Source organism: Lentinula edodes (genome assembly GCF_021015755.1).
Source record: "Lentinula edodes strain Le(Bin) 0899 ss11 chromosome Unknown C8R40scaffold_19, whole genome shotgun sequence".
NCBI classification, from domain to species: domain Eukaryota; kingdom Fungi; phylum Basidiomycota; class Agaricomycetes; order Agaricales; family Omphalotaceae; genus Lentinula; species Lentinula edodes.
Window position 1 is genome coordinate 341625 of NW_025764325.1, and position 26046 is coordinate 367670.

The following is a 26046-nucleotide window of genomic DNA, read 5'->3' on the forward strand; positions in this document are numbered from 1 at the left end:
GGTCAACGGATTGATTTCATAATCCACGATTGTGTTCCGATTTTGCCTGAGGAAGCATAGATAGATGGAAGTTGTGAGCCAGCCAGTGATTCTATCGAATATAGTAGTATCTTTTCGGTCATAAAACCTCATAAAACACATAAAACCCGCCAAGCCCTCAAATATTCACGGGTACCTTAACACCATCCTAATATCTTCGTAGTAATCTTCATGGTTTTTCCGGTTCGATTTCTTTCGTTCCTGGTTGAGACAGGATGGTTTTGTCTATCAACTCCATTGATATCTCTTCGTGGAACGGCAATACTATAAATTGACAGAGATTGAATCGCCACAAGAGCTGATCACGTAGCCAATCTTTACATTTAGTACGAAGTCTTGATACAGGACATCGTATGAAAAAAAATAAAGAAGAAAGGCTGAGTGCTGTATGTTGATAGACCAAGGGGGCATACATAGAACAGGTTTTCTCGATAAGATATTTGTGAGCCGCTGTCAGTTTCGTTTTAATTAATTATATATCACGTGGCTACCATTACTGCTCTTTTTAAATCTACAATCTTCTCTGCTCTTCCCCAGAACGATCGGTTAGAGGAAACGTCCCACATCTCAGGATCTGGCATATCCTGGTGTTGTCTATTTTCTATGGAAGTCAAGTAAAACAACGCTACCTTTTCCGCATTTCTTTGAGGAACTCGTTCCAGTAATCTGTGGATATGCGCTTCCCGCATATCGTTTGAGATCGGTGCTCCTGCATATTTCTGAGAGAAGTCCTGAACCAGAATAATAATAACGCGGAGTACTGGAACTCGAAGGATATTGTCAAGCAGGAGCGCAAGTTGGTCTGCAAGCATATCTGATGTTTCAGGAGTCGGAGTTTCGCTATTTGTTCCGTGAACACGGTACGAGCAGGCGAAATGGGTCAAATTAGGGAGAGCCTTGGCGGCGTCTTTGGTAAAATTTCGCGGGATATCGTGAATAAAGGCGAGATGGGTCAGGGAAGGGTACAGAGGAACGAAGACGAATTCCCCAGGTCGAAGGAAGGTACGTCCACGGACAATCAGCCGGTGTAACTTTTTGAATAATGTATAGCCATGTATTCCACGAACAGTGTTTTCCGAGATATGCAGTTCGCAAAGATCAGGGCAGGAATTGTACAGGAGTTCAGGATCAGGGATCCTGAAAGTGTAAAGCCCATTTTCCAGGTATTGTTCGGTGTCTAGTAGAACAAGAGTTCTAGTATGTCTCAGCGACGCATATCCTTCTTCAGCTCTCTCTATGTGTGCACAACTGCGAAATTCCACTGTTCGGAACAGGATAGGTGTGACCCATGCGTTGACTTCCTTAGATACTAATGAAATCGACGCGGCAGTGGCTCTGTCATTCTGGGCAGCGTATTCCAGGATAAGTCGTGCAATATCTATCGGTGCGTTCGAAAGAATCCTGGAACAGGGTTAGCCACAAACTTGCAAAGCAGTCGAAACGTTTGCTCAACTGGCACCACCTCAAGTCCAGCGATTCTCGATCTTCAAAGTCAGGATACGTATACGAGATATAAGAACCCATGGTGATTGGTCCATTGGACTCAAAATATTGTATTTCGTCAGACCGAGGTAAAACCTTGACCAATGATGGTGCTTTCTCCTTAGATCGGTGGTTATCTAACCGCTGATTGATTAGATAGCCCATGGCAAAGTACTACTACATACTGTACAGCACGTAATGAAAATTCGTCGCAAAGACAAGAAAGTGATTTTGGGCCAGCGACGTCCGTTCATTTCGACCATCAATTCTACCAATCCATCGCAATATACGCTTGACGGGCAGCCAGTGCCATCGCGACCTTCTTCTTTTTGCCCCTACCGCAGCCTTTTTCTTGACCGTTTACTGGATATAAAGTGGTGCTCAACAAGAAGAATTCGAATGATAAATGAAGACTAACTTTTACAATGCACCAACCACGCGGGGTCATGATCAAGTCCCCCTTCCCGTTCATCTACATACTGTATGAGCACTCCCTTCTGTTTTGCTGTTTGATTAACAAGTGCTAATGTTTTGTCATCTATCGGACGAGACGACAATGGGGAATTCGGAGTCGAAGGTGAGCTCAGGGGTGAATTGGCTGGAGTGAGAGGAGGGGTCTCCAGATAGAGTGGGGGCAATGAATGTGCAATACTAGACGATCTCCCCGATGATCCTGACGTTGAGAAATCCAGAGATATCAATTCGGTGATCCAGTTTTCCAGCACTGGACGAGTAGATCTTCCATTGCTGATATATATTGCTCCTACGTAAGAGAGAAAGAAGACACATATCTCCTATGGTAGCAATGAGGACTGAACACAATTTTCTCAGTTCAAAGTCAATACTTGCCTCTCGATCATGTAGGGGGTCAAGTCCTACTCTCTGAAGGAAGCGCTGCTCCATCTCGGGGTATAATCCGAGCCACGAGAGGATCTCGTCGTCGTCCAGAATTGAATCTCTTCTTTCCTAACAAAGATTCCTAGAAAATAACAATGGACAATGATGAAAGGTACTCACTTCGATATTTGTTGCAGTCAAAAACGGCCGCTCGTGGAATAAATACTGTGTTACAATCAAAGTAAGTACCTGAACCAGGATGAGTGGGAACCATGAGAACTGTTAAATACTGCAAACACCTGTTTGCCTAGCTCAGCGAGGCGATCATTGCTGTATTGAACGGTTATAGTTGAACAAGGTGAGCGAGGGGTATAGATAGCGAGAGTGAGATCGGTCGCTTCGTCTCCCACAATAACAGGAAGAGCCGGAGGAGAGTCGGTCGTTGCAGCGTTCTTCAGCATGGTGATAGTGCAAGCTTGTCGGATTACCTTTGCACCCGCACACATCCTATATAGTGGGTCAAGAGACACACACGTGTAGAACAACGAGAAGTCATCGATGGATAAGGCATTTCTATAACTGTTCTGGCATCATTCGGCGCCAGAATCAAGATGGTGATAGAATCTCATTGAATGTTTTCATGCTTTGACGTTGATGAGTGTGCTGCGCATTAACAGCTTTGCAGGCCCGTTAGTCCCCACTAGCATTTAGAAATTCCACGATTAGGATGAGATTGAAGGACTCTAAAGGGTTGTAGAGAGGTATCAACGCATATTCATTTTGTACTGACCACAAATTTATTTGGTTTATTGAGTATTCCATACTTATCCAGATGCAAGTAGATATATGAGCAAAGACTAAGAGACTAAAATGATTGTAGTTAAGAAAAAAAGATATAACGGAAAAAGAGCAACGACAAAATGCTAAAGGGACTACCGAAATACTGAAGTTTATAGAGATTGCATGAGGTAGTGAGGATTACTATAATAAATCTACGTGATTATTGTGCGGGCCCAAAGTTGATGTAGACCTGGTACTCGCAGCTCGGCCAAGGGTAGAAGACTTGTTACCATAATAACTGGAAGAAGATTGACGAGGGAATGCGACACTGCCTTGGCTGAGTTCTTTGGAGTGTCCAGCAATGACAGAACGTGTATGAGGAGTCGGAATTGTTTGCGGTACAGATGGGAATGAATCAAAAAAGTCTTTATCAAGTAGCGGTGAGCGCATTGAGGAGTCGTTCGAAGTTGTTGATATCCAAGAAGTACGGGTTGATAGTGAAGGTCGTCCTCCATTCTGAGGCGGGGTACTTGGGGGATGAAGAGAGTCAAAACTGGTTTCAGGCATGATGAGATCATGCAATGATGGTGAAGGAGGAAGGACACTTGGTAATTCAGGAATCATATTCTGTGAAGGGTCTACATGAAGAAAATTATCATTCCCCTCTTCCAAAAGAAAATTACGATCTCACCGGAATCCAACGAGCTCATGGTACTAGCGCCCGACTTCTTCCTTCCACGAAACATTTTACCCGCAAACGACGTCGCTCTACTAACACTTCCCTGATTCTTTTTCGGCGACACTGATGGCCAGGGGACATTAATCACTGATCCCGGTCGATGTCCAGACTGTGTTCTGGACCTGGTTTGAAACAAAGACCCCGTGCCAGTGAAGCCTGGGCTATTATCCGGAGGGGTAAGAACCGCAACAGAGTCCTCAGATGAGATTTCGGAAGACATTGAGACGCTGTGACGCTGAGACGCACCCTGCGAACGTGTACTTGTGAACCTTCGGAAACTGGAAAGATACTTTGCCGAGGGAGACTTGGGTGGTGGAGTTGGAGGTATATCATCCGAGTATACGTTATTGTTATTGCTGACCACTGATGGAATGTTGGGAACGGGTGGGATAGTCGATAACGAGGGTTGGGAAGAAGACGTAAGATACATGGATTTCGACCGGTTTGGTGCGGCGGAAGATTCTTTACTAGATCTAGGCGGTGCGGGACCGAGTCCCAAATCTGACTCGTCTTCCTTTCGATTAGCAGATTTGCTCCTCGCAAGGGGATTGCGCAAAGAGAAAGAAGGTTTTCTTCTCGAATCTGAACTACCACGGCCTTTCATACTCTTTGTCGAAGGACGTCTTCTCAACAAATCCTTGAACCTTTCCTGATCCTCAGCCTCCTTAGCCTGGCGCTCTTCCACACCCATACTGGGACGGGGAGGCGCAGACGTTGCACCATTGTGTATCGGATTCGTAATGACAGACTCATCAGGATACTCTCCATTCATCAACTTCTGCTCCAAAATGGCAGACTGTGCCACCAACGAGAGGAGATCTCCAAATCCAGGACTCATAGGGTCTTCTAACGTCGGAGGACGACCGCCACGGCGCTGTGGGGTGGAGGCGTTGACACGAGGGAAAGTTGCTGAATATGAAGCGGGATCATCGCGCGTCTTCCCGCGTACAACTGCGTTGAACGTATTATTTATTTTACTTCCCTCAAATGCTGGGTTGAAATCAGAGTCGGTATGTGACGAGGAGAAACTGCGTGGATGAGCCATCTTAGGCACGGGCCGCTGTGACGGATCGCCGACGACCACTGTCCCAAATTCGACGCCTGGAGGGCTGATGGTGTCTGACCAAGCTGAAGGAACGGCAGTCTTCGGCCGTTGAGGGTCTAGTTCGGGGCTTGGTTGAACATCAAGAGTCATCGGGGCAGGCCTATTCGATGTTCTGCCAACAGTAACTGTGTCAGATCCTATACGAGTGTCAGACTGAGCAGAAGGGACAATATCCACAATGTGCTGGGGTTCTGCGATGGGAGCATTGGGCTGAGCGGTGGCTTCAGCCTCGACGTTGATCGGGGATCGAATCCCTGGAAGGAACATCGGTACTCCTCGGCTCGTGAGAGGGGAGATTTTATGAGCCAAGGTAAGATGACCGGGACTGTCAGTGTAACTAGAACGAGGAGAAGGATCGTCAATGTTTCGAGCTAGAAAGGAGTCGCGGATGACAGGAGGAGGGGAAGGGATAGACAATGGAGGAAGTAGTCTGGCTTCCTTTGTATTCAACGCCGCAGTGTCGTTTTCCGTCGACCACTGTGGGGGCGGAGATGGCAGTTCATCTTCGACTCGAGAGATCGAAGTTGATATAGTAGACAAAGGATCGCTTAATTTGTGATGTGAACCGCCAACATCCTCGATCTCTTGTTGTAGCGTGGCAGACGATGCGTCCAACGACTTTTTCTCAGTCTCTACCACAGATGTGGAAGACAGAGACTCAACAGGCAGATCATCGGAACTATTGAAAGTCGAAAACTCGGTATGCAGATCAGCAACTGTTACAATCGAGGTGCTCTTTATCTGTTCACTTGGATTGCCGTGTTCCTTGACAAATGTTCTAGACTCGACACTAAGTACTAGAGGTTCAACGGGATCGACGGAGACCTCGGAAGAGACTGCTTCTGGGCGGCGAGAAGATTCGTGGACACCGTCGTGTGCCTCTGAGTCCACCGAAGCTAGAAGAACGTTACTAGAAGGTATTTCCGTAACTTCAGATTGGTTCTCGAATGAAGTGTCTTGCAGCACCTCTGTTTCGAGCGCAACAACAGAGGCAGACTCCGGCGGTATGAAGATCAAGGGTGAGCTTTCTTCATGCCAGCTGTCAAGCGAGATACTAGGATCCACAGCCGCTGGACTCATGTCCTGCATGTCCGGTAGAGAAAAATCTACTGATTCGTCAAGCATAGCCTTCAGTGAACATATCGTGAACAAGGAACTTGTATAAGGAGAACAGATGGGCACATACCAGATCAGATGATAGTGCCTCATCTGGTACAGCAGGCACATCCAATTGAGGGGAAACAATGATAGCTGGAGGATCCTCCGTGAGAAAAGAGAAACGTCGGTTTGCGATGATAGGAGGAGGCGAAGAAGGCGGCGGCGAAGTGGAATTTTCTCGCCAACGGGGATCATACACCTGCTGGTTTTCAATTTCGGCTTTCCGAGCAAGTTCCATGGCTTTAGAGAAATCTGTAGCTCTGCGACCAGTATGAATTGGCCTCAACGGCTCAAGAGGTGGACTTGGGGATGAGAATGAGCGCGTAGATCCTTCTAATGGCGAGGGAGATCTAGTACTGTTGGCTGGACCGGTAAATTGCTGCATGAGGGAGCCACCTGTGTACTGAGGTCTGATAGATCCGCCGCCAGTGTTTTGCGGCTTGACTGGGGCAGGAATACGATTTCCGTACAATTCTCTACTAGCCTTAGCCTGTCCAGAGTCCGACGGAGGTGCTCCCAGGCCAAAACTCCCTCTAGGAACAGGTACGCCGCCTTTCCTCTCAAATTTCGCGATCTTTTCTCTCAGAGCGGCAACATTTGACTGAGGTTTTGAAGAAGATGAACCTGCCGTCGTAAGAGGCGGTGACGTGGGGTGCTGTGTTTGGTCGGCATTTTTCTGCTGTAGCGCTGCAATCCGTTCCTTCAAGTTCACTGGAGGAGCTTGTGTTCTCAACGACGTCCTGCAGTAAACATGACCAGTATTAGAAAGGTATTACAAAGATAAAACAACGCACATGGGTTAAAATAAACGATTGTGAAGCCCGGTTTGACCAAACTGTTCTTTACAGACCGTCCAGCGACTGTAAGTTGGTCACAGAAGACGAAAATGCTAATGAAAGTCAAGCAACAAGTGCTGGACGAGCACGCTGACGGGGATGTTGAAGAGGACAAGGTGATTGATGGAGAAAGAGTTCAATTTAATTATTTTAATTTGAACCCTAATTACTCCGAAAAAACTCCAAAACAGGCAAGTTGCAATGCCTCCGCGTCACAACATAAATATGTAGCATGTATTGCCATTGGTCATTTTAGCCGTTGCAGGTTTCAGAAGTATGGCAAATTTACAGATGAAACTAAATTTTACTGAACAGCTTAGTAGAGCAATGTATCTGAGCGAATTCTACTGCATGGATGCTGTAGCATCAGATGGAACTTATACAAGGAAAATTGAACAATCATTAACATTCCTGCATAACTAAGACTCCGTCGTCTATGTGCCGCCTAGTACCAATTACTTCGTTCAATTTGACCTATACATAATGGATAGTTCTGACAATGTACAAAAACACTGACCATCCTGGCCAAGGTGGGGCGCAAAACGAGCGATTCTCTTCTCAGGACTGATCTCGAGCAATTCATCTATTTGACAAAGAACGACACATGCTGCAAAGTGGTTCATTCCATCCGCAGCAGCAAGGTTTTCTTCATCCTGTATTCAAGCAGAAATTAGAAAGAAGATTTCAGCACAAATATTACCGCCACATGCTCACCTCCCCAACTCCATCATCGAGCCACGCACGATCACCCCAGAGCCCGGTCGCACCACCCTCCCTCCTCTCCGACTCGTCACCAAAGGTTCTGGCAAATACTGCAGCATCTTGTACCGTGTCGGTCAATGCAGTTATCACTTGACATCCTTCCCGTTTATTCTCGCATGCCTCCGCCAGGGAAACATCCCTACGAAATTTTCTTAAGACTGCTCACTGATGGTATTTATGAGCACGTCGACTTATGGCAGCGCGAGTAAGTTTGAGAACATGACTGCGGTGTGTGGATCAATGATAAGATCTACACCCAGGCTCAGCATCTCACGTTCTACCAGCCCAACACTACTGAGATGCCAGAATGCAATCATGATCGCACCAAGCCTTGTTTCTGTATCAAAATTCATCGACGAATTCGATCCTCCTCGTCTTGTTGATAGTCGGGACGTTTTCGTTGACCATGTAGCAACAAAGGGGTTATTCGAATGATCCCATTCCAGGTCTGTGACCTGGGCAATCGCCTCAGGATTAGATGGATTTTGATTCTCCTTGTCACTGTCAGATCCAAACTCCTCAACAAATTCATATCCGTACTGATTTGTGTGGGGGTATTCATCTAGCACCTGGACCGCAAAAGACTCAAGAGGTTGATCATCCGCGTGGAGAGCACGATCATGCGTATGAATAGCAATGTCGCTTTCTTTCTCGAGGAAGGAAGGGATACCGAAATCCATTTTGGCACGGGAGAAAAGTTCGGCGTCGTAAACCTGGGATGGCGGAGCAGCGTCGGAAGTGAAATTGAACGAATGTTGTGTGTTCAGATCAGCAGGGGCGGAAGCAAGAGAAGAGCGGGCGACCATCTCTTCAAAACCACCAGCCACCGCCACCGCTCCACCTACTGGGTCCACATCACAATCTTCCTCTTCTCGCTCATCTAGGTGTTGGGCGGTTTCCATACCCTCACAATTATCCGCGGCCCTCTCTACCATTTCAGAACTAACTGGCCCTTTCAACCTCCTCCTCCGCTCCTCTCTCGATAACATGATATCGATCTTTCCAACATCCACACTCGATGTTACTTGATCTCCACGATGAGACCATAGCACCCAGATCCGTTCTCTAGATTTGGTTTGTGCTTGACTTTGACGTTTTTCGCAACTCCGCAGGCCTCCTTCGCTCGTTCTGACAGTTCCTCCACTCTCACTAGACTTTGTTCTTTCGTCATGCCAAGCCGGCCGAATCCACTGAGTACACCGTTCCGCTTACTCAAGGTCTCGAGGGGAAAGAAGGCGCAGCCAGAGGATCAAATAACGGGTGAGAATATGTTAAAACATAGTCAAGGCTAACGACTAACCTCTCCTTCGCGCCGATTTTCTTAGTTTTGTTCGCTGTCGACCCTTTGGCGTGTCTGTGCATAAAAATAAGCAAAAAACGTATAGACTCGGAGTGGAAACACAAATTTTACTCACCCATTCGTGATTCTTTCAACAGTTTTATCGGCGATAGGGGAGACGAAACGGTCAAGTTCAAGTTAAGCTCGTCAACCTCTTGACTTGAGCAAGGCGTGGTCACAGATGAATATTGAGTTTATTTGGAGGAATGACTGATCACTCCTGGATGGTAAACGAGATTTTTCATTCAAGAGAGCAGGAAGATGCGCCTGATGCTTGTGACACTGGAGCAGGGGAAGAGAGGAAACTGCCCTGTGTTCCGTACTATCTTTTAGTGCATGTGAACAAGTTGTATTGCTTGACCTGTAAATGGAACATTCACTTTCTGTGTTTGCTATTGTTCTCACTCCCAATCTAGCTGAGTTGATTGGTTTAAGTTGGTCATGGTGTAGCAGATGGCCTGATAGATACGGATACGTGCTGAAAAGGATGGAAGGCAATAGAATTGAGATTAACTTGGTAGTAGGAGTAATCAGTAAGCATGTATGGCGGCGAATTGGAGACAGCAAATTATAGAGTAGCTTTACACTGTCTTCAGTCACAACCATTGTATCTTCGGCGTCCCACTCCAAATCGTTGAAGTATTCTGCAGCGCCAGGCATGTGAGCAACACGGGCACAAACTGCGTGAAAAGCGAGGAAGCGAGAGTCGGGCAGCACCAGATGCACATGTCTAAACTTTGGCTTCTTGAGCATCTCATTGACCTTGAAATGAGGTTGCCGATTGACATGGGAGAATGTGCCCAGAATGCCGTCTCGGATGACCCGCACTTCATACATATCATCCTGAGAAACATGCCAATAGGTACTTAGGATGATGGTTGACAATACATAGTGCCGATTTACGCACCTCATCTGTCTCATCAAATCAGAGTCCAAGGCGTTCAAAGGATTCATGGAGTGGCTGGACGAGCGATAGTAAGTTGCACAGACTGTGCACACCTCCCTTCTCAACTAGTACATCCACCAAATGACCAAGATGGAATTGGGTGAGGATTTCCATGACTCCGGAAGAAGGGGTGTCTGAAAGATGCAAATAAAGCTCTGAGGTAGTCATATGAGCTCAAACATACCTGCGAGTGAAGGCCAGGCATACTCCCATCCTTGTTGGGTTGAACTGGATCACCAATCCCTTCCATGATCGATTGGCTCAAAATATGGCAAGTTTCAACTGTGGCTTCATAGCCGCGGCTTTTGACGAGCAATTCATTGAGTTCCATATTTCGTTCAAGTGAGTTTGTGTCCCAAACACCGGTGATCATGCACTGATAGCCATCTCGGGCCAACGCCTAAGATAGCATGGGCCAGGAGAGGACAACTAGCTTCTGATGCTTGGCGTACCTTTTCCCTTGCGGTCTGGTAGTCGTTTCCTGAAGCCTCCATTGTTTGCGCTAGCATGTCTTCCAGTCTGGTGGGGGACTGCCGAGAGGGATGAGTAGAATGAGGAGTGGGTACTTTGTTGCTCAACCTGACTGTACAAAAGATCAGGACGCACATGAAGACACACTGAAGGTGCCACAAACATGCGTATATTAGGCGATCGCGGAGTAATTGTCCAACTTGATATATCACATCTTGCGCGGGCATTGACCCTGACAGAATTTGGCTAACTACTTCACCCGTGGGGAGATCTCCTAAGACGCAATATTTGTTGTGCAGGTGGATAAGAAAGCCTCCAGCAACCCTTGCACAGATTATCTTCTGCTTCGCCGACTCCTCGTGGGTTGAGGCGTATGTATCAAGGGCATTGCGTTCAGCATGGATAATGAGATCATAGCAGTTCATATACTTCTCAGTGAAGCCTTTGGTAGCGGAGCTGTGAGCAGAAGGGAGAGCAGACTCATCGAAGGAGACTTTGTTCATGACAGGAATTAAGGCTTGAGCGCCTAAAAATTAGCTACTAAGCGCCTTCGATAATTGACAGCTACAGTCAGGGGGCGGGCAGCAGAGTTTTCTGTGAAATCAGCTGGTGCGGACCCCCGTGTGAACTTTGAGTTGCCGACAGCGGCTAGCATAGGACCCCCCAAAGTACTATAAGAACCTGGGTACCAAATTTTTTTGAAATTTCAAGAATTTGTCCAGACTAGGCTCCACTGTCGTGGACTGCACCTTGCTTGGGAAAGGATACATTTCACTTAAGTTGAGACTGAAACTGGTATGGCAGGAACTAGGGAATGATGCAGGATTTATGTATTCTGAATGTCTTTGTCAAAGTGTAGATTTTAGTTCAAGTATCAAGCAAAAGACAGTGCACATAAGGTGCACTGCAAAATATATGCACTTCAAAAGCCTTGTTAATTCGAGTATTGAGGAAATAACGCGGTGTAGCACACAAGGTGTGCCGCAAAGCGCAGAGTTCACTTCAATTGAAGCCCAAGATGTTTGTAAATGTTCTGCAAAAGTATGAGGCCAAGCACAGCCAAAATGTGCCTGCACAAAAGTACTTAAATTCCGGAGTGCAATAGATTTTGCAAGCAAGGTGATTTTCCCTCAGGTCAGTCAGAAATTTGGGCATTTTGTCTGGACAAGATATCAAGGTCAGTATTTTTGAAAAAAAAAACATCTTTGTGTAGCACTAGAGGTGTATTTGGGAAGGAACTACTTTGAATCTATAAATCCTCAGTTGGATTCTTCTTGGACTGCTTTTTGAACAATGCAATTGCTTGAAAAACATTAGTCCTGTCCCTCTGTATATCAATGAAGATTTTGTCATCTTCTGTACAAAGTTGGACTTGAAGGTTAGTATCACTACCAGTGATAATTGGCTGCTGAATATGCACAACCACTTAGATTGATGGGAGAAGAACATACAACACTGGTGTTAGAATATAAGCACATTATATTCAGCAGCAATGGCAGTAAGAGATAGAGTGCACACAGCACTGTAGTTGATCACACAGATCAAACGATGAAGGAGTAGAGAGGACTACTTGTTCAATGAGATGAATATTACAAGTTTATATACAAGTCCAAGGTAGATGATGTCATGTTACAGCTAAACATAGTGAGAGAGAAAGGAAGTACAATACAATGTATCCTACTGGTAGTCCTAGAGTAATAGTACACGGTGGTGAGATTGATAACATGATAGTGAGATAGTAGTTAGTAATATGAGAATGATGTTCCATAGATGGTATGTGAGTCATCAAATGTTAACACACCCCCTCAAACCTTTGTTAGTCCCATGGTCGCAGCGAAGTGTTTGGCCTTAAGCAATGGAAGCGCCTTTGTAAAAATGTCTGCAGTCATTTCTGTAGGGCAGTAAACAAGGCGGATCTTTCCTTCTTCAATGACATATTGGATGAAGTGGTATCAAATGTCAATGTGTTTGGTTCGGGCATGGAAGCGATCATCTTTAGCAAGAGCGATGGCAGATTGGTTGTCAGCTTTGAGAATGATTGGTTTTGTGATAGGGCCAAACAATTCCGATACGAGGTTCCTAAACCAAATTGCTTCCTTGGCAGCATGAGTCAAAGCAATATACTCAGCTTCCATGGTTGATAATGAGATGGTATCTTGTCACTTGGATGACCATGACACTGCTCCTCCGTTGAGCATAAAAATGTATCCTGAGATAGCATGTCTATCCTTCTGGGACATTCCATCAGTGTCCATATATCCTTCGATTTCTGCTTGTGTTCCTCTGAATGTAAGCCATAGGTCTTGGGTGTATTTGAGATATGCATAAACACGCTTTACAGCATTCCAGTGAGTGATTCTGGGGTTTTGCAAAAATTTTGCCAGTATGCCAACTGCATAAGTGATGTCAGGTTGAGTTGCTACTGATAAGTATTGTAGGGCGCCAACAGCTTCTCTGTAGGGCTTGTCGCGCATATGTGTGATATCAATGGTAGTTGGCATCTGGTCCTTGGTAAGATGTATGTGTGGATCGAATGGGATAGAAAGAGGTTTGACATCTGCAAATCCATATCGAGATAGGATCACGTCAATATATGCCCTTTGGGATAAGTGAACGGACTGTGTATGTAGAGATCGGTGGATCTCAATCCCTAATAACCAGTGGATCTCTCCAGAATCGACAACTTCGATCTGGTCCCTGATCTTCTTCTTTAGAGTGTCCATTACAGCCATGGTCTTGGTAAGCATAGTCATATCATTGACGTGGATGAATATGATACAAAAAGGGTCAGTTCGATAGAATACGGCATGATCGAAATTTGACCTGGTGAGACCGACTGATGCCATGATCTCCCTGAATCTCATGTACCAACGGCGACCGGCTTGTTTAAGTCCATAGAGGGTGAGCTTGAGTTTAAGCACTTGTCCTGCTTTAACTTCAATGTCAACACCTGGTGGTGCCTTCATGTATATTTGTTCATTGTCGTCCAGTTTGCCATATAGATATGCCGATTTGACGTCCATCTGGTGGATGAACATGTTCTGTTCGGCTCCTGTGCTGAAAATGGCTTGAGCTGCTGCTAGCTTTGTGACTGATGCAAACGTTTCATCTGGGAAGTAGTCAACGTCTGGTATCTGGTTAAAACCTCATACCACTAGTCTGGCTCTGTGGCCTGTGACTTTTCCTTGTTCATCTCGCTTGGTCCTGAATACCCATTTCGATGTAAGGATGTTGGCATCATCAGGTGGAATGACAATATCATATGTCCTGTGCTGTTGTAATCTTCAGATTTCCTCATTTATGGCTTCCCGCCATTGAGACCAATTGGGATGTCACATTGCTTCTGCAACTGATGTGGGGTCAGCGATGATTTCACCTGTTACTTGACCAAGTGATGCTGTAAGATGCCTGAGCTCTTGGTTTGGCTCTCCAAGTCCATTGATGATGTCCTGGATTTTCTTGGTTGGCTTCCTGACGTGTTTTCCTGTGATTATATCTGGGTTGATGGGTTCGGCTATTTCCTCTGGTACTGGTATGATAGGCTGTTCCGACTTGGTGACCAATGTTTCCAGATTTCCCAAATCCTGATCCTCCCCCTCAATGGGTTGGATCTGCCTATCAGAGAATTGCACATTACATTCAGTTGAGACTGTGTGGCGATCTGGCCAATAGATGAAGTAACCACTGGACTCTGGCTCAATGCCTACCCATTGTCCTTCCTGCACTTGAGGGTCAAGCTTCCCAGGCTCCTTTTCACGTTTAACATAGACTGTGCTTCCAAAGATGTGGAAGTTGGAGATGTTGGGAATTGTGCCAAATTGTTTCTCCCATGGAGAAATCATACCATTTGCCTTCTTCGGTGTCCTGTTCCATACATACACTGTGTAACCCATCATGAATCCCCAAAGCCATTTCAGTAATCCAGATGATATCATGAGGCTGTGCACTCCATTGAGTAGCGTCCTGTGACTGCATTCCGCTATGCCATTGTGTTCCAGAGTGTCGTGTACCATAAGGCTACGTTTAGTGCCTAATCATTCCAGGTATACTGTGAATTCACCACTGAGAAATTCTCCCCCTTGATCAGAGTGGAGTTTCTTGACCATTATGCCATATTGAGTTTGGAGACTGGTTTGGAGTATTACATATTGAGCAAAAGCCTCATCTTTGCCCTTCATTAATGGTTCCTCCAACCAACTGGTAGCTTCGTCGATGACTGTCAATGCATAGACATAATGATTTAGCATCTGGACAGAAGCTGGTCCCCATACATCCATGTGAAATACATCACCAAATTTTTCCGCTCTCAGAAATGTTCGAATTTTGAAGATCGGAAATCTGGCAGCTTTAGCAACATGCAAGTTCAGCATTTGGGTTCTTCCATCTGCTTAGGATCTAACTTGATCCCGTGAACCTGGTTTGATTTGAACATATGTTTGACATAAGCATAGTTCTGGTGGCCAGCGATGCAGTGTGCTTCATAAAGCGAAACCATCCTGGTTGCCTTCCCAGTATAGGCATATTCTGTGCTCAGAATCTGGTAGAGACCATTTGTTTTGGGAACGATTCCAATTGTCTCCCCCTGTCTATTGATAATCTTAAGAGTTCCATCTTTGATTACCATCACATATCCTGCATCATCGAGTTTACCCAATGATACAAGTGTGTTAGGCGTGTTGGGGCATATGGAGTGTAAGCGATTTTGAAATTCCATCATTGTTGATTGGAAGATCAATCTGGAGATTTCCGGCAGTGTTGGATGTGAAAGTCTCAGTGTTAGCTGCCTGGATAATTCGGGTAGGGACACTCCACGTGTTGCGAAGTTTGTTCTGAAGTGGGGTCATGTGGGATGAGCATCTGTTAAGATCATGTACACCGTGTAACCGTGCCAGAGGCCACAAGGTGTCTAAGAGCAGGAGGTCGAGTGGGACAGTAGTGAAGTTATTAACAACACCGCTGTTATGCCGTTAGTCCCCGGAGATCGAGAGTATAGAAGGGAGGAGCTAGTAGCAGCCAAGTCGGAGCGGCGGTATCGCCAGTGACGAGGAGCGAACCAAAGAACGTCTAAGTCCTAAGGTTGTAGTAGAGAGTACTTCAAGGCGATGAGCCTGAAGACTTAGAGGAGCACAGAGTTAGGAAGGGAATCTAAGCCGATAATTAAACTGAGGAACTACAGTAGCGTACAGGCAGTATTTATATCTATGGATCGGCGCATCGGTGCGGAACGCTAGACTAACTACTAGGAGCTATACGAGTAGTACCTGCAGGGTAAAGTAAAAGACAATAAGGAGAGACTAGAATGAAAGGGTATGTGTAGCGAGAAAGAACAATAAGAAACAAGATTACAATAAAGGTGGATCTTCGGAATACCGAGCGGTGGAATAGAGCACCGAGGCATGGACTTGACAGCATCCTAAGTCAAACAGAATTGCTCCGCTGCTGTGAGATGCTACGAAGGCTGTCTCATAATTGTTAGTGATTTCAGAAAAATTAAATATTTCCTGCGACGTAGTTGTGGTAACTTCCATGGCTGCCCACGATGACTCAGGTACTTCCTCAATGGTGGCTGAGGATCCCACTTCTTTATTTTTTGATCTCCAACTATTACTGCCACTCCCAGATGGTTGGTTTTTCTCCTTCTTCTGAGAACTCTCTTGGGCCTCGTTGGCCTGTTGTCGCTTTGGCGAACTGCATTTATTAGCGAAATGCCCTTTTCCACCACAATTGTAGCATGTGGAATTGTTAGAGTTTGGTTGACTTTGACCTCCTCCTCTATTACCATTTCCTCTGCCCCTGGATTGGCCTCTGGAGTTTCCCCGATTTTGGTTAAATCCACCCCTGCCGCAGTTGAAATTTCCGCCAGCGTAGTTTGCAGATTCCTTCTTTCCAGACTGTCCTCGGGTGTGACCTGATGCTTCTGCATGTATCGTCGAAACTAGCTCCCTTGTGGTCAGCGGGACTGACATCCTTGCTGCAACCACTACCAATGCATTGATCATTGGTTTGAATATGTTTGGGATGGAAGCAATAATCATGTTATTGAACATTTCCTTGGGAATGGTGATTTTCCGTGCCTCCAAACTGTCCCTGATTTCCAACAATTTATCCAAATGCTCATTAACCTTTGACGGTTCATGGCAGCGCATGGATGGAATGAAGCTGTTGTTGTAAGTGCGCTTTAGTGAGAGCACTTTTTGAATCAAAATCACTCAGCAGATTTTTCCATAAATCAAACACGTTTTCGTAATTCTTGTATCGCCTATAGATCTGGTCTGATAGGCGACCCACAATGGCATTTAATAAATTTCCATTGTCGTCTTTCTTGGCTTCCCATGCTTCAGTGTCATCTTTTGGATTAGATGTGAGGTGATCTGAGAATCCAATTGATTGGGTGGCTAGCTCCACTCCACTCGATTCTTCCATGTGTCCCAGTTAGATCCATCACTTTTAAGTGTAGATACCTTGTCAAAGGCTTTGAATACTTTAGACATATTGTCGTTGTCATCATCACTTTCTGGATCTGATACTTCTGCTCCTGGATCTAGGTCTTCCGGATCTGGTGGAGGTGGCGAAGATCTTGGTAGTGAAGATATTGGTAATGAGGGTCGGTTTAGTACTGGGCTAGGTGGTGGGAATACAGGATATTCTGGTTCTGGAGCTGGAGCTGCTTCTGGCATACCCTGTGGTTTCTGGGATGATGATAATAATGCAATCGGCTCTGGGGGTGCTCCTTGTCCAAGTATAAGGTCTTCTTGCTTTCTGTCGATAAGTCTACCAAAGCTGGGGATATAACCAGTTGTTATTTTGTCTTATCTGTTTGGACAAGGTTGATCTTTGCAAACTCTGTATTTGCTGCTGTCGGGATCGTGGTACCAATCCTTGGTGTCGTCTTTGTTGAAAATATGCTCCCTACGAGCACAAGCTGCAGTTGGCTTGGTTGGACGGTTATTGGCTTTGCGAGGAGGGTTAGTCCTTAATGACATAAATCAATGTATGCACCGTATTTCTTGTTTATTTAGGTTAGGGTGGGGCCCATAACCTGTTAGAATATAAGCACATTATATTCAGCAGCAATGGCAGTAAGAGATAGAGTGCACACAGCACTGTAGTTGATCACACAGATCAGACGATGAAGGAGTAGAGAGGACTACTTGTTCAACGAGATGAATACTACAAGTTTATATACAAGTCCAAGGTAGACGATGTCATGTTACAGCTAAACACAGCAAGAGAGAAAGGAAGTACAATACAATGTATCCTACTGGTAGTCCTAGAGTAATAGTACACGGTGGTGAGATTGATAACACGATAGTGAGATAGTAGTTAGTAATATGAGAATGATGTTCCATAGATGGTATGTGAGTCATCAAATGTTAACAACTGGTTCAAGAAGGGCTGCTGCCTCAGTGATGGACTTGAAGGCTCCATTGCAAGACTGCTCAAATAATTGAACTGCAATGTTAAAAATGCCAAAATGTTTGACTTGCTGTTAATAACAGCATTGTATTTTCCATACTTGCCACCACCCTTTGCATAAGAAGCCAAGACTATTGGGAGGTGGTATGAGGGCTGAGGAGGACTGAGGTAGGAAGAGAAGAATAAGAACTACATACCTTTGTCAAGGTAGATGTCATTATTTCCAGTGGGACTAGCTGCTACCAGAACATAGTCTCCAGCTTGTAATGGAGCTAAAGCATTCACTTGGGCATTGACTATTTCATTCAATCAGTTGAGTTTGGCTTTTGTAAAAGTTTCACAGCACTTTCATGCTATCTATTCAAAGTATTTGAATTATTTGTTTTGTTCAAAATAGAGCTGAAAACTCTGGACCACTGACACACCTAAATTTTGGCTAGACGTCATTACAGTGAATTGTGACACTTTCACATGTAGATTTGTATCAAGAGGACTGTAATTGAGACCCAGATTGACAGTCAAAGTCAATACTGAATCAGTCTAATAGTTGAAGGGACTCTATACCCATACTACCACAAGTGGGTTAGTTTACCCATCCCCAATACTACCTTCAGATAAAAGTCTACCTGTTTGTCAAGCAGGATTATACCAGACTTGGACTATATCCAAAGAATGACCATTCACATATGACATATCAAGGGTATTGTTATTGGAGGTAAGCTATGCTGAACAGTAGGTACACGATGATGCCAAGTCTCTGAAACAGATTGAGGAATGGTATTAATTAAGGGAAAAGAAGGAAACGATGGGAATGTAGAACTATGATGGAGTTGAGAAGGAACAGGAGGTGAAGGAAAAGTGATCAAATGTCCCAGTTCTATATCAGGTGAAGTCCCATCCTGGGCTGGAACACACATATATGCAGTTGAATGAGTGATTGGGCAAAGAGGCACAGAGACTGGCATTTGGTATAGTGCCAACAGAGCACAATTGTTAAGTCCATGCCTCGGTGCCCCGCTCTGCTGCTCAGTATTCTGAGATCTACTATTGATTGTAATCTCATCCTTATTGTTCTTTCTCGCTACACATTCCCTTTCTACCTAGGCTCTCCCTTATTGTTTTATTTCTACCATGCAGGTACTACATGTATAACTCCTAGTAGTTAGACTGGCGCTTCACCCCAATATGCCGAACCGTATGTATAAATACTGCCTGTACAATACTGTAGTTCCTCAGTTTAATTATTAACTTAGATTATCCTCTCCAACTTAGATCACTAGATCTTCGTCTCTCATCCTTTAAGTCTTCAGGCTCATTGCCTTGAAGTTCTCCTTACTCTGACCTCAGGACTTATAAGTTCTTTGGTTCGCTCCCCAATGTCGGCAATACCGCCACTCCGACTTGGCTGCTTCTGGCTCTCTCCTTCTCTACTCTTGATCTCTGGGGACTAGCGGCATAACAGCAGTGTTGTTAATAACTTCACTACTGTCCCACTCCACCCTCTGCCCTTAGACACCTTGTGGCCTTTGGCACAGTTTCACGGTGTACATGATCTTAACAACAATCGCGATGAACAGGATCTGTCAGATCCATCAGAGACCCTGTAGTGTCAGTATACATCCACAGCAGTAAGTTTTCACTGATTGGTTGCATTAAGCAAGAACAAATGTGTCACTCCAAAAGTTGAGCAAAAAATTGTGGTTCTATACATTCAACATACAGATAAAGACCTAAAGAGAATAACCCATAACCTCTTAGAGGTCAAATATCTATGAAGAGCAATACAACCGAAGTCCTCAGTGTTGGACCAACAAGGTAGAAACAGCTGAGGGTGATGAACGTGCGAAACAGAATATAAGTAATCGAAGTCACATGAGTCCGGAATAAATCAGCAGCAATAGGGAAAGTATCTCCCAACACCTGGGAAGTGCTCTCAGCTGCTCTCGGATGATTAGCCAAATATACATGTTTTGCAGTTAGAAATCACATTTCAGAAGAACTAAGATCTGAGTTGAAAAGAATTGAGAATCTGGTTCAAGAACAGCACAGGCTGCAAAAAATAACTTGTCATGGTATTATTCAAAGTTTCCAACCCAACTCAAGTAAAGCATCAACAATTTTGATCAGCTCTTGAATGTTTTGAATCCAGGTTATGTAGCTATTTCTTCAGGTTTTATTTTCCATTAACCATTATTCCACTACCTGTCCTAGCAGTTAATGGTTGCCAAGGGCAAGTTTATCCCAGGATATGCCTTCTGCCTGACAGCTGGCTTGGTCACCCAGATGTTTTTGCTGAAGGGGGCAGCAAAAAGTGGAACAGGCATGATCCTCATAATGGGTCAAACTCTGCACAAAAGGCATCAGAAGCAAAAGAGACTTTTTGCTTCTCTGGGAATTTTTGTTTTACTTACTGTAGATAGATAAATTCATACTGTATCTTGTTTCTGTGATTGAAGGTGGTGTTCGGCACGTGCTGCTTGCGGCCTTACTCCCAATCATAAGTTCTAGCTAAGCTGCGCGAACTTATTAGTTATTGCATGCAGTGGTGGTAGCTGCTGCCTTTTCTAGCTAGCTAAATCTCAGGTACACCTCGCTTCATCACCCCCTGATCTTGGGACTGGCGCGTTGGTCGTTTCAGACGTTGCAGGATTTCAGGTTTCAGAAGCAATACATTGGCAAGTTTACAGATGAAACTATATCTTCCTGAGCAACTTAGAGCAATCTATCTGAGGGGGTTGTACTGCGTACTGTAGCGTCGGGGTAAGAAACCCATGCAAGGAGAATCGAGCAATCATTTATTCCTCTATGACTGAGACTCCGTCGTCTATGACCTGCCGCCCACGGTCAATCACTTCATTCAATTTGACCTATAATGGATGCTCATAATCAGATTTCTGACATACTTCAATATACAAAAATACCGACCATCCTGTCATAACCAAGGTGTAGTGAAAATCGAGCAATTCTCTCCTCAGGGCTGATCTCGAGCAATTCATCCAATGTGATTTGACAGAGAACAACACACGCCGCGAAATGGTTCATTCCATCCGCAGCAGCAAGGTTTTCTTCGTCCTGTTCGATAGAAATTAGAAAGAATATTTCGGTAAAAAGATTTTAAAGTCAATACTCACCTCCCCAACTCCATCATCAAGCCACGCGCGATTATCCCAGAGCCCGGTCGCGTTATCCCCCCTCCTCTCTGCTTTATCACCAAATGTTCTGGCAAACACTGCAGCGTCCTGTACTGTCTCTGCAAATGCAGACATCACTTGGCACCCTTCACGTTTATTACCACATGCCTCCGCCAGAGAAACATCCCTGCGAAACTTTCTTATCGCCTTCAATACAGGCGGGGAGTATGCACTAAGGCTCTCCTTGGCGCTGGCGGCCGAGTCAGGCTTGAATGACATCGACGGGACAAAGGCTTCAAAGACAACAAGCAGATGATCATATCTCCAAGACTGCTCACAGATAGTATTTATGAGCACGTCGACTTCAGATGGCAGCGCGAGTAAGTTCGTGAATATGACTGCGGTGTGAGGATCAATGATAAGATCCACACCCGTCAACATCTCACGTTCTACCAACCCAACACCACAGATGCCAGAACGCAATGATCGCACCAAGGCTTGTTTCTGTATCAAATTCATCGACGCCATGTACCAATGTGCAGTAGTACGCAAGGTTCGGTCAGCCCCCGGTAACCGAAGGGTGTTTTTATCGAATATAGCTTCTGGGGCAATCTTGGATGCTATTACCTCCTCGAATGAGTCCGACTCTGCGGTCGTAGGCTTGGGAGGTTCGGGTGCAGGTGGCGGAGTGCGAAGTTTCCTGGCGCGTAGTCTCGCAAATTCTGCGATTCCGACTGAATGGTCATGGAATGGAATAATAAATGGCGCCGCTTTCTTCGAGAAGGAACCACGCGGTGGTGACTGGAGCGTTGAAGGAGGCCAAGGCTGTTGAGATTGTGCATCGGGAACTGGTTGGGAGTCGAAGGCGAGCGGAACAAAGTCGGAGTTCTGAAGTTGTGTTGAGATAGGGTCATCCTCGAGGTCAAAATAGTTCTGGATACGCTCATCATTCACATCGTCGGTAGGATGGTTATCTTCGAACAGGACCCGATTCACAATGTAAGCTTGGTCATCCTGAGTCGCGTTGGGAGGCATATTTATAGCGCGCGCAGGAGAACACGACAGGTAATCCAATAATCCGATACCGGAATCCTCTACCTCCGGACCGCCGTCGTCGTATCTATATTCTCGACTTTGGTATCTGTCATCGCCCTCCCAATATAGACGAGGGCGTTTTGCAAAACGATTTCGATCATCCTCGTCTTGTTGATAGTCGGGACGTTCTCGTTGACCATGCAGCAACAAAGGGGTATCGGAGTGATCCCATTGCAAGTCTGTGACCTGGGCAATCGCCTCAGGATTGGACGGATCTTGATTCTCCTTGTCACTGTCAGACCCAAACTCCTCAACAAATTCATATCCGTACTGATTTGTGTGGAGATATTCATCTAGCACCTGGACCGCAGCAAAAGACTCAAGAGGTTGATCATCCGCGTGGAGGGCACGATCATGCGTATGAATAGCAATGTCGCTTTCTTCGAGGAAGGAAGGGATACCGAAATCCGTTTCGGCACGGGAATAAAGTTCGGCGTCGTAAACCTGGGATGGCGGAGCAGCGTCGGAAGTGAAATTGAACAGATGTTGCGTGTTCAGATTAGCAGGGGCGGAAGTAAGAGAAGTGCGGGAGTGATATTCGGCAACCGCGGCCATCCCTTCGAAATCACCAGCTACCGCTGCTGTTCTCTCTGCGGAATTAACACCACATTCCTCCTCTTCTGGATCATCTAGGAGTTGGGCCGTTTCCCCGTTCTCACAATCATCCGCGACCCTCTCTACTACTTTAGAACGACCTGGTCCTTTCGACCTCCTCCGCTCCTCTCTCGATAGTAGGATATCAATCTTTCCGACATCTGCCCGGCTGAGAAGCACAGACGATGTTATTTGATCTCCATGATGAGACCATTCCGTCCAGATCCGTTCGGCTCTAGATTCCGCAGCTGAATTGTGGTTTACGTTGTCGTTTTCCGCAACTCTGCATGCATCTTCCGCTCGTTCTGACAATTCCTCCACTCTCGCTAGACCTTGTTCTTTCGTCATGCCAAGCCGGTCGAATCCGTTGAGTATACTAGTGTTTTTGTCATAAAAATCGTGTACAGTGAGTATTTCCTCTTGAGTGGGTAAAGAGGTTGTGACAGCGAACGGACTAGAGTCCGAAATGAAAGAATTACTATGTGGGTGTCGTGCAAAAAGATGAAGCGACTCACACCCAAGATAGCTCCAACGTAGCCGAAGCGGTACCTTTGGCTTTCCTCAAAAACTGATACACCTTGTTCTTCTCCCTTCCTCTGTTCGCGCCTGTACCAGATGGTACCACATATTGACGCAAACCACTCGCTGGAAAGAGCACATCGTCGTTGGGCGGATGTTTGTTCGGTGCAGGGAGGGTCGGGACTGTTAGTCACAAAGTAACAATCGATTAACGTTTCTCAAGTCAAGGAAGATGAAAGGCCCACCTTCCATGAGCATTTCCTTCCCATTTTTCATAGGGTCTAGCTTCTCCCTCATAATCAGGCCCAAAGGGTCTTCCGTCTGAACGTCTTTGAAAATTGCATGGAGTTCCGATTCAAATGTATCGACATCGGCAGTATTATCTGTTCCTCTCGTGCCCGCCGCAAGAGAATCTAACGCCACAGTCGACCCTACTTGACCAGCCATCGATGCCGCGTCATCGAAATTTTCCTTTACTATTGATGCAGCTTCAACCTTCATTGGTGTTTTATCTATCAATGGGTTCACATCCGGTTCATCAAAGTCCAATATCGGAGAAGATCGCAGGTCGTTTCGCAAGGAAGACAAAGGCACGGGTAGTGCTTCTTGTATTTTGTCTTGAAATATAGGTGGTAACGGTTCATCTTTCTTTGAGAGGCGATTATTCCGCTTATTCAAGGTCTCGAGGAGAAAGGCGGCGTAGCTGAGAGGATCGAATAACGGGTGAGGATTTGTTAAACTATAATCAAAGCTAATGACCAACCTCTGCTTCGCGCCGATTTTCTTAGTTTTGGTCGCTGTCGACCCTCTGGCGCTCAAAATGTTCCTCTTAGAACGAGGCATGAGAGGGAGATCTGCGCATCAAAATAAGCAAAAAACGTATAGATAGACTCCGAGGGGAAATATAAATTTGACTCACCCATTCGTGATTCTTTCAGCAATTTGATCGGCGATAGGTCCGTATTGGGAGACGAAATGGCCAAATTCAAATTAAGCTCGTCGACCTCTTGACTTGAGCGAGGCGTGGTCACTGATGAGAGGGACGATGCACCTGATGCTTGTGACGCTAGAGCAGGGGAAGAGGTGTGGTACGTTTCTAGAGGAACAGGATGAGTGATTGCTCTGATATAGGAAGACGAATTGAAGAGAGGAAAAGAAAAAACGTACCCCATCCATTCACGATCTTCATATTCTCTTTCAACAGGTCAAATCCTTCGTCTTCGTCAACTGTCACTGTGCTTAATCTCGAAACCACCTGGGATATTGACCGTGGCGGTGGTAGTCCTAACGCAAGCAGGTCTTTAGTGTCCATGCCAGCATCCACATCTTTGCCTTTGTCCTTGGTTATCTTAATTCCGAACAAATGCGACTTCGCAATAGGCTGCATTACGAGTCCTTCATTCCTCTCCTTTGGCTTAGCTCGACCGAATCCAGGTCTCTGGGCCCTGGAGAAGATAGGCTCAAAGGGTACAAATCCATCTCCTGATTCATAGAACATTGAAGAACCAGGTCCAAGTTGTAAAGGAGGAGAATCTGGTCTGGAACTGGGATCAAGGTATTGATTCTTATATGACGGTCCGGGATACGCAAGTGTGGCCATGGATTTCAAAAAATCTCTCACTTCGATACCAGTGTCATGCGGGAGGGACCAGGTAACGTTTCTGCGATACGAGATCAGTAATGAGAGGTATACAGAAAATGAATCGTGTGTGACGTACAGAACTTTCTCTAGTTTGACCGCAGGCTCCTTCAAAACTTGCACTTCGACGGGTTTGATTCCAACTTCAGATGACTTCATGAAGGCGCCATACGGGGTTTTCAACGACTTGCGGAAATCATTCGATCCTGGACGGAGTGTTTCACGTCTGGCGCGTCGAGAAAGCATGGGTACAAATCGTTCCTCCGGTATATAGCCTTCGTATGATACCAATCATCAGGATTGATCATGTGTAAAGAAAAATAATGCCCACAATCGTCTATCTCTACTGCACGCTCAGATCGAAGTTTGGTTCCTTGTTTCAACGTTGAGAGGAACGTCTTCAGATATTTCATCACGTCCGTCGATCTTGTCCCCTGCTCGTTGTACGGTTTGAGATCGTTCAGCGCATACAGTCGCGTCAAGACATTGAAAGGCTCTTCAGGCAGTCGGATAGAGGTGCTATCTGCCATTGGAATCTCGTGTAATGACTGAGAAAGCAGCTGAAAAACGCGTTAGAATTGTTTGTGTCGATCCCAGGGATGAAGGAAACTGCGCACTTCAGCGACTGCTCGTTCAGTGAACTCTACATAGCTAGTAGTGAGATGTTCTTTGGCATAGTCGTAAAGCAGTCGGCGTATATGTGCTTGAAGGGCCTCTTCCTCACGAGCTTCCTCGAATATGCCCATCCTAGAGGGTGCAGAAGCTGGAGGTGAGAGAGCACGAAAGTCTAGTGCGTTGGTACAGTATTAAAAGGCCGAAAGAAAATAATGCCAGAGAATAGAAGCTTGATGGCATGTTCTCGTCCGGCCAGATACTGTAAGGCGACGATCGTTTAGAACACGTTAGTCAATTTTTGTAGAGGGTACATATTGAGTAAAAACGCACTTTACGAACTGAAGAAACAACAGCACCACTCAGCACCATCATTCTCAATCTACTGTAAATCTGAGATCCCCAACGTAGTGTTATTTTGTCGAGTCGGTACTTATCAGCTTCCCCACTCCCACTTCGGATGATTTGCGAAAGGAAGATGAGTTTGCTATGAAGCTTCGAAGATCTCCGTGATGTTACACAAAATCAAACATCGGAGTCAATGGT

At 45.5% G+C, this 26046-nt stretch overlaps 7 protein-coding genes across 7 annotated transcripts; 1 reads left to right on the forward strand and 6 right to left on the reverse strand.

Annotated features, from left to right (window-relative positions):
• Nucleotides 1–168: 168 nt before the first annotated feature.
• On the reverse strand, nt 169–1629 carry C8R40DRAFT_1106080 (uncharacterized protein). Its single transcript, XM_046228151.1, has 3 exons — nt 1493–1629; nt 361–1440; nt 169–303 (listed from the first exon to the last, which is right to left on the reverse strand). The coding sequence occupies exons 1-2, from the start codon at nt 1561–1563 to the stop codon at nt 519–521; spliced, it is 993 nt and encodes a 330-aa protein (XP_046085989.1). The 5' UTR covers nt 1564–1629; the 3' UTR covers nt 169–303; nt 361–518.
• Nucleotides 1630–3092, reverse strand: C8R40DRAFT_1106082 (uncharacterized protein). Its single transcript, XM_046228152.1, has 5 exons — nt 2658–3092; nt 2539–2607; nt 2371–2487; nt 1940–2315; nt 1630–1884 (listed from the first exon to the last, which is right to left on the reverse strand). The coding sequence occupies exons 1-5, from the start codon at nt 2862–2864 to the stop codon at nt 1790–1792; spliced, it is 864 nt and encodes a 287-aa protein (XP_046085990.1). The 5' UTR covers nt 2865–3092; the 3' UTR covers nt 1630–1789.
• A 17-nt stretch (nt 3093–3109) lies between these two features.
• Nucleotides 3110–6561, reverse strand: C8R40DRAFT_234746 (uncharacterized protein). The gene is made up of 4 exons (XM_046234427.1): nt 6169–6561; nt 4124–6088; nt 3830–4033; nt 3110–3776 (listed from the first exon to the last, which is right to left on the reverse strand). The coding sequence occupies exons 2-4, from the start codon at nt 6069–6071 to the stop codon at nt 3340–3342; spliced, it is 2589 nt and encodes an 862-aa protein (XP_046085991.1). The 5' UTR covers nt 6072–6088; nt 6169–6561; the 3' UTR covers nt 3110–3339.
• A 33-nt stretch (nt 6562–6594) lies between these two features.
• C8R40DRAFT_996191 (uncharacterized protein) lies at nt 6595–6870 on the reverse strand (the record flags this gene model as incomplete). The annotated part of the gene is made up of 1 exon (XM_046236781.1): nt 6595–6870. A coding segment is annotated over one exon (276 nt), but the record flags the coding sequence as incomplete, so codon positions are not given.
• Nucleotides 6871–7489: 619 nt separating this feature from the next.
• C8R40DRAFT_235054 (uncharacterized protein) lies at nt 7490–7959 on the forward strand. The gene has a single exon (XM_046234429.1). The coding sequence runs from the start codon at nt 7581–7583 to the stop codon at nt 7830–7832; it is 252 nt and encodes an 83-aa protein (XP_046085993.1). The 5' UTR covers nt 7490–7580; the 3' UTR covers nt 7833–7959.
• Nucleotides 7960–9069: 1110 nt separating this feature from the next.
• On the reverse strand, nt 9070–10166 carry C8R40DRAFT_235045 (uncharacterized protein). The gene has a single exon (XM_046234428.1). The coding sequence runs from the start codon at nt 10029–10031 to the stop codon at nt 9225–9227; it is 807 nt and encodes a 268-aa protein (XP_046085994.1). The 5' UTR covers nt 10032–10166; the 3' UTR covers nt 9070–9224.
• A 10375-nt stretch (nt 10167–20541) lies between these two features.
• C8R40DRAFT_235202 (uncharacterized protein) lies at nt 20542–26044 on the reverse strand. The gene is made up of 12 exons (XM_046234431.1): nt 25834–26044; nt 25506–25762; nt 25220–25448; nt 24968–25163; nt 24417–24910; nt 24169–24345; nt 24013–24103; nt 23495–23952; nt 23246–23432; nt 21042–23184; nt 20836–20982; nt 20542–20777 (listed from the first exon to the last, which is right to left on the reverse strand). The coding sequence occupies exons 2-12, from the start codon at nt 25632–25634 to the stop codon at nt 20706–20708; spliced, it is 4323 nt and encodes a 1440-aa protein (XP_046085995.1). The 5' UTR covers nt 25635–25762; nt 25834–26044; the 3' UTR covers nt 20542–20705.
• Nucleotides 26045–26046: the final 2 nt, after the last annotated feature.

Excerpts from the sequence above, each read along its gene's own strand:
- C8R40DRAFT_1106080 (XM_046228151.1), bottom strand. The coding sequence starts at position 1,563 with ATGGGTTCTTATATCTCGTATACGTATCCTGACTTTGAAGATCGAGAA. Across the intron at positions 1,441-1,492 it reads CTGGACTTGAGGTGGTGCCA|GATTCTTTCGAACGCACCGA; the intron begins GTTGAGCAAACG and ends ACCCTGTTCCAG.
- C8R40DRAFT_1106082 (XM_046228152.1), bottom strand. The coding sequence starts at position 2,864 with ATGTGTGCGGGTGCAAAGGTAATCCGACAAGCTTGCACTATCACCATG. Across the intron at positions 2,488-2,538 it reads TGACTGCAACAAATATCGAA|GAAAGAAGAGATTCAATTCT; the intron begins GTGAGTACCTTT and ends AATCTTTGTTAG. Across the intron at positions 1,885-1,939 it reads GTGGTTGGTGCATTGTAAAA|TAAACGGTCAAGAAAAAGGC; the intron begins GTTAGTCTTCAT and ends CTTTATATCCAG.
- C8R40DRAFT_235202 (XM_046234431.1), bottom strand. The coding sequence starts at position 25,634 with ATGGGCATATTCGAGGAAGCTCGTGAGGAAGAGGCCCTTCAAGCACAT. Across the intron at positions 25,164-25,219 it reads TGCAGTAGAGATAGACGATT|GCTATATACCGGAGGAACGA; the intron begins GTGGGCATTATT and ends TATCATACGAAG. Across the intron at positions 20,778-20,835 it reads ACCTTGGTTATGACAGGATG|GTCAAATTGAATGAAGTGAT; the intron begins GTCGGTATTTTT and ends CATCCATTATAG.
- C8R40DRAFT_235045 (XM_046234428.1), bottom strand. The coding sequence starts at position 10,031 with ATGAATCCTTTGAACGCCTTGGACTCTGATTTGATGAGACAGATGAGG.
- C8R40DRAFT_234746 (XM_046234427.1), bottom strand. The coding sequence starts at position 6,071 with ATGCAGGACATGAGTCCAGCGGCTGTGGATCCTAGTATCTCGCTTGAC. Across the intron at positions 4,034-4,123 it reads CACAAGTACACGTTCGCAGG|GCTTCACTGGCACGGGGTCT; the intron begins GTGCGTCTCAGC and ends ATAATAGCCCAG. Across the intron at positions 3,777-3,829 it reads CATGAGCTCGTTGGATTCCG|ACCCTTCACAGAATATGATT; the intron begins GTGAGATCGTAA and ends TTCTTCATGTAG.
- C8R40DRAFT_235054 (XM_046234429.1), top strand. The coding sequence starts at position 7,581 with ATGCTGCAAAGTGGTTCATTCCATCCGCAGCAGCAAGGTTTTCTTCAT.